A 7,145-nucleotide genomic window follows, 5' to 3' on the forward strand; every position below is an offset into this window, starting at 1 on the left:
TTGAGGACCGAAGTTGTCCAGGATTTTCTTCACAATGTTCTTCTGGTCGTCTGTGAAGTTCTCCAGGTTGATGATGAGCAGAAACACATGAGGTCCAGGAAAACAGAGGTCCAGACTCTTCATCATCTGATTCTGCAGCTCTTCAGCAGTCAGGTGAGTGTTGAAGAATCCTGGAGTGTCGATGATGGAGATGTTTCTGTCTTCTACTCTTCCTCTCTGTATCTTGCTCTCTCTGGTTCTGCTCTCTTTAAACACCTCTGCACCCAGTATTGCGTTTCCCATTGAACTCTTTCCAGCTCCACAACCTCCCAGCAGCACAATCCTCACATCAGTTCCTTCATCGGAGTCTGCAAAAAACACAATAAACTGCATTTATTTGCAAGACGTGTTCTAGCCATATACTTTTTAATTATTTGTTTTGATTTTTGAACACACGGGCTCATTTCATCCAGGTTTTTAAAAGATCCTGATCCTAATTTGCCATGTTGGTGACTGCTGCTTTAAATTCAAATGACATTGTGCTCTTTTTAAAAGAGGGCGGAGCTACAAATGCCTATGTGTCAGCATAGTGGCAGATGATCACTAATGGGCGGGGCTTACCTCCTCTGATGACACGTACAAAGAAAGAATGTCAATCAAAGTGTTTCTGCAGACTGTTTTTATCTGATTATATACTATTATATAAAATACTATTAATTTTTTTTACCATTAGAGGCTGGAGATATTCACACAATGCTGGCCCAACTGTGATTAAACCCCTTACAAAAGTGATTTTTGCATAATAGGTCCCCTTTAATGCTAATAATTCTAACAAATGTTGATACAACAACATATTTTGAATGAATTGTGAACCAGGATAAAAAAATAAGTAGGATAACTAAGCAGAATAATAATTCCCTTATATAGTAACAAAACAGAAGAAAATTTACATTTAGTTTTTTTACTAACCGTTTCGTGCGGATGCCATTTTCAGTCAGTTTGACTTTTTGAATGATGGCTGTATATCTGGATGGATAAACAAACAAAAAATCACTGAGCATTTTATTTGTAACAGCAACAATTGGTTAAATTATGATCATATGAAATGACAAGGTATGAATCATGTTGTCCCAATCCCAACCTGGGAATATGTTGTCAGAAGTGTGTTGTCATCATCTAGTCTGACATTGAACCCACTCTGCAATACACAGTGTGATAATGATAAACACAAGGTGGAACTGATATATAAAATGAAGGGAAAATAATGTCAAACTGAACACAATTAATTGGGACAGCAAGTTTAATCATGGGAGTGCTATGGGATCCATACATTTAAAACAATTTATTTTGAATATAAAACAAAAAGGGAATAATACAATTAATAATGAAATAAAACATGACACAGTGGCTCAGTTGTTAGCACTGTGGCCACACAGCAAGAAGATTGCGGGTTCGAGTCCCAGCTGGGCCAGTTAACGTTTCTGTGTGGAGTTTCTAGTGTGGGTTTCCACAGTCCAAACACATGCACTATAGGGATATTGATGAGCTAAATTGGTCATAGTGTATGAGTGCGAATATGAGTGTGTATGGATGTTTCCCCAGTACTGGGTTGCAGCTAAAAGGGCATCCGCTGTGTAAAACATATGCTGGATAAGTCAACGGTTCATTCCACTGTGGCGACCCCTGATGGATAAAGGGACTAAGCTGAAGGAAAATGAAAAAATGAATATAAAACTAATACAATTAGAATAATACAATTAAATTAAATACAATTAAATACAGTAAAAAATATTGAATAAAAATAATAATAACATATTAAAATTAATAACTAATTATTAATTAGCAATTTGGCACATTTAAACCAAACAAGCAAATACAATGAGTACATTAAATTTATAATAATGTAACTTAACAGAAAGTTCATTGAAAATTCACTGCAGGGACTGGTAGATTTTTTTAGAGAAGAATTATATGCGTTATTTTATTTATTGTGTAATTAAACATATGATAGAATGGATTTGTCTCTAATTAAAATGACTAGAGTTAAAATACTTTTCACTGTTACATTCGCTTTCGTCAAATTTTATTATTTAGTGATTTGTGGAAGTGGATTACCTTATTCAGCGTCTTTCTGGTGTGTTTGTGTGTGCTGCTGCTGCTTTCTGTTACTCAGCCAACAAGGGCAACGCGTATGGAACAAAATCAATGCCAAAAGTATTGAATTAAAAAGCTTGTTGAATAACACAAACTGAAAAAAATAATACACGAGACGAGAACGTGTAGACGAGAAAAAAGCTAATAAAGGCACAAAAGTAGCATTTAATATTAATATCAGTGTCTTGGACATTATAAGTAATAAAATGAGTATGAGTAAAATAAGTAAATGATCTTTTGGTCATTTATATTTGCCCTTATGTAACAGAAGCCAGTTGGTGATCGCGTAAACCTCACTCCTCGGATTCAGCGACAGACGTTGTTCTGCAGTGCCATTCACAGACTCTTAAATGGGCAGGTGCTCATTTACGCTAAGTGGTAGGGATGTGACGGTCGCGGAAATTAGCTAAGTGGGGGTGGTGACGGTCGCGTGATTCTCGCTAAGTGTGTGTGTGTAGAGGGGGGGGGGGGTTAATAGGTATGATTAATATAATAATGGAAACACTCTTGTGTTATCATGCTTGGCCAAATGTCACGACTTTCACTTTTCACATTCATAACTATGCACAGGCCCAGATATCATCTGAAACTTCAGAAGTGTTCCCATCAAATATTGGCAGCCATCCAGCATCTCTCAACCAGTATTTGACGTGCGGTGCTGGCTCTGACCGGCCACCAGAGCTCGCGGTCACTCGTTTGCCGCGTACAAGCCGCACAGGTTTGTACGCCAAATATTTCATTCATTCATCAATTCATTCATTCTGCTTCGGCTTAGTCTATATTTTAGAGGTCGCCAATCATTTTAAATAATAAAGTAAAAAAAAAAATATATATATATATATTATATATATATAATATATTATATATAAAAAAAAAATATATATATATAAATATATATATATATTTTTTTTTTTCGTTCATAATATAAAAATAAAGGCATGCCGTAAGCCTAGGCTACTACATAACAATAAAAACAATTAATCTGGACAAACTAAAGACACCATGGCAGAACCCCGAAAATTAGAAAAATGAAAGGCAGGCAGAGTGTTAAAAAGAAATACTAATTTAGAACCACGGATGACTTATTCAAGCGCAGTACCCTGAATAAATGTCATAAAATAATAAGAATAATAACAATAATAATAATAAAATAATAACAACAACAATAATAATTTAAATAATGAAACTATAGCCTACCCCAATCCTGAAAAAAGCTGCGTTTAAACAGCGCAAACACTTCTAATAACCCCTTAATGCTTATGCCATATATTAGACGGTTCTGTATTAATAACTGAAGACGCTCCTTTAATGCATTTGCTCGCTATGTTAAATTATTTTAAATTACACGTCCCATCCATACCCAACCTTAAATCGTACCTGAACACTGTCTTTATCTAACACTATCTGTCCAACAGTTGCAAGTAAACTGTTTTGTGTGACATTCTCATAAAATCTCTGGTTTTGAATTTTGTATGATTATTTTATTTCCTTTCTCTTACGTTTATATTCTTTAGCAGCCAGTCAATATTACACTTTACATCTATGGAAGAATGAGTTAATAAAGAATGTAACATCATATTTATCAAAAGACGATTTATGTGCATTAGAGATGCGCGGTTGGCGGTTTCAGCCTCGGACTCCGCGGATAAACCGCGGATCGGGCGGATGACGTGACGAAAAATAATATTTTAATTAAATTCGGGCGGGTGGCGGGCGGTTGTACCAATCAAATTAAAAAAAATATGTATAAATTGTTAAATATGATCTGACCATATACCTACATCCAAAAAATCGAGCACACTTTGAAATAGTCACATTTTCATCAGGTAGTAATATGTCTAGTCGAGTCTATGAGCAACAAGTGCTGTGAGCGAGCGCTCCTTCAGTGCAGCAGGGCGCGTTATAGAGGCCAGGCGCTCTCGTCTGAATCCTGACACTGTAGATGCTATTTTATTCCTGCATAGTGCCAAGAAAATTCAAACTAGACCTAAGGTCAGGCATATTAAACCAATTAGCCTATGTTATCTAGACTACACATAGCCCATGTTTAATATAAACTTTTGAGTTCGGTCAGCTGATAATTTTAGTTCATATTGGTTTAGCCTGTTCTATTCTAGACATGTTGTATATTAGTTATTTGGCCTCGCTTTTACGTTCTGAGGCTTAAGGTTATTTTGCCAGAATTTCTTTGTCGCAAGCGTAGTATTTCATTATGCTTCAAGTTTTTGGGGATGATCGTTCATGGGTTATTGGGGCATAGACTTGTCATACAGGCAATTTAGCCTGGTCAGACTTCATGTTCGCTCAAAGAGGGATGGTATATATATATATATATATATATATATATATATATATATATATATATATATATATATATATATATATATATATTTGTTAATTTAATTTCTAATTGTGGGGGTGACTGAGCCTATAAGGCTTAACTACGATATGACGTTTTTATTTATTTATTTTTTTTTAAATGTTTGCCAAAGCATGCGACTATAGCCTATGCCTACATTAAGATATTTATTTTAATATTTTTATACTGCCTGTTGTTTCTTTTGGCATATAAAATAGGCATTGTCTGATAGAGATATCAATAGAGGTTCATCTGTGTCGCAGAATTGGTGTTGTTTCCGATTTCTACAAGCTCAATAACTTCCACAGCAAAAAATAAATAAAAAAATAAATAAAAAAATAGTCGAAAAACTGTGCCCATTGATTAGATGTGCAAGACAAGCAGATAAGTTTTTGGGGTTGCTATGGACAACTACAAATGTGAACATTATTAGGCTATAATGTAAATGACTTATTATTCTATCTATTTGCTAAAAAATAAAGTGAAATAGGCATTTAGTAGTAGGCTAAATAGCAGCATGTTGAAATGATGTGTCAAAATGCGTTTTCTATTAGGCTACTATAAAAAAAAATGTACAGTACAGTGCGTTTAATTTAGACTATTTATTTTTGTCCCTGTGCGCCGATCGGAGACGGAGTTCACTGCTGATATTCGTGTTGGATATTCTGAGAGCTTTATAGGGTGCTTCTCATTTCTTATTTGTGCATCCTCGTTTCCTTTCCTTGCTTTCTTTCCTCGTGTCTTAGCTCCACCCCTCCGGGATGCGAGGGAAGGACGCAAGGAAAAGACTCGAGGACCAAAGACACGTCCTCGTATCGTTTAGCGTCACTTCAAAGCGTCGTCAATTAATGCTGGATTTGGCTTGCACGTTTGGATTAACTACATGTCTACATTAAAGTCATTCTCTATTCTCTAATAATCAATAAAGAAACATTCATTTAATAATAAAAATGAATAAGCCATTCAAATAAAGAGCCCAATCAGCAGATGGCTTGCAAGTGCGGTTTTAAAAATTGGTCAGAAATATTGGTGCGGATGGATGGCGGACGGATGATGAGTTTTGTGATGCGGTTGCGGATGAAATAAAAGCCCATCCGCGCATCTCTAATGTGCATGTAACGCCACTGGTCCGAGCTAGGCGCGAGCTGGCGATACCGGTATGGGAGACAAATGCTGTGAGGAGATTAAAGATAGTAAAGTCTAGATCAGATATGTTGCCAGCCGGAAGTGCGATATGCACATTAATAAAGCAGCATTTTTTAATGAAACTGTACAATAAAATACAATAAATGGGAAATTTTATAAATAATCGAAATAATTGTCATTAACTTCCGGCTGCAAACGTATCCGATCTAGCAACAACCGGCTAAATATTGCAGAACAACGTCTGTCGCTGAATCCGAGGAGTGAGGTTTACGCGATCACCAACTGGCTTCTGTTACATAAGGGCAAATATAAATGACTAAAAGATCATTTACTTATTTTACTCATACTCATTTTATTACTTATAATGTCCAAGACACTGATATTAATATTAAATGCTACTTTTGTGCCTTTATTAGCTTTTTTCTCGTCTATTTACTGGGTAAAAAATCTTAAATTATTCCATCTCCACCTGCTGGTGGAAAAGCAGCTGGCGATCTTCAATCTGCAATCTACTGCTTTTCCTGCAGTTCCCGGATGTAATGTTGAATTTTAACAGTCGAATTTGAGCCACTGAATTTATAGAAGCGAATATTTGAACTGAAATAAAATGAACTGAAAATTACCTTTTGAATATTATACATCGTATTTTTAAAGGGTATTGAATATTTTGTAAGTGAATCCTGGAAATTGAAAATGAATTATTGAATTTATAAGTACGAAAACATGTTTGAAATATTTTTAGTTGAACTATTCACAGCTTAAATAAACAGCTATGTTAAATTTCAGGACCTAAAAATACAAACCCTGCAATTTAAGTCATTAAAATGCAAGAATTTGTTAATACGGTGTATTATTTTTTTCAGTTTGTGTTATTCAACAAGCTTTTTAATTCAATACTTTTGGCATTGATTTTGTTCCATAAACGCGGTTTTAAAAAGTACGTCACATACCTTCTCTGTTAATTGTCAAACTTATGTTTAATAATTTATTCAAATTGCATTGTTCTCTGTTGTTGTTAGGCTGCTATTATTATATGTACATTATTAATATAATAATGTTATGTATATAAACATATATTACGGGCCTAAATTTCCTTCAAATTGAAAAAAGGTAAAAACGTCAGGCTAGTTTTTCAATCCATTTCTTATACGGAGTAATCCAGTTGTGTTTAATTCATTAAAACATGTCTTTTGTTATTATTACCGAGTCTAAATGCTCTAAAGCCCTTATAGTATTAGCTGAACTGTAAACGAGCGCTGTAATCAAAGCGCGCACACCAAAAGAAACTTCCGTTTACATTTTTAAAAAGAACACTTTCCCGCGCCGGATCAAAGACTTAGGAAAGGAAAACCTTAACTGAATAAATTGTGCTTATTAAATAAAAACGTAACCGGGAATAGTTTTTGAATGTGAAAGAGAAACTGAAAGTGTTTTACCTGTTATATCATCCAAATAAACCTGTATCCAGTTGAAATAAGACTATGGTCGACTCGGAGTGAAATGCTGC

The 7,145-nt window shown here is 34.9% G+C and overlaps 1 protein-coding gene across 1 annotated transcript in view; it reads right to left on the reverse strand.

Annotated features, from left to right (window-relative positions):
- Positions 1-7,145, reverse strand: part of LOC130221904 (GTPase IMAP family member 8-like) — an 11,004-nt gene extending 3,859 nt beyond the window's left edge. The window contains exons 1-4 of the mRNA XM_056454500.1: positions 7,075-7,145; positions 1,121-1,177; positions 949-1,005; positions 1-347 (exon numbers count right to left, since the gene is read on the reverse strand). The exon at positions 1-347 is cut by the window's left edge and continues 601 nt beyond it. Of these exons, the coding sequence (XP_056310475.1) occupies positions 1-347; positions 949-967 (366 nt within the window). The 5' untranslated portion in view covers positions 968-1,005; positions 1,121-1,177; positions 7,075-7,145. The remainder of the gene's footprint in view (positions 348-948; positions 1,006-1,120; positions 1,178-7,074) is intronic.

This window comes from Danio aesculapii, chromosome 1, assembly GCF_903798145.1.
Source record: "Danio aesculapii chromosome 1, fDanAes4.1, whole genome shotgun sequence".
Lineage (NCBI taxonomy): Eukaryota > Metazoa > Chordata > Actinopteri > Cypriniformes > Danionidae > Danio > Danio aesculapii.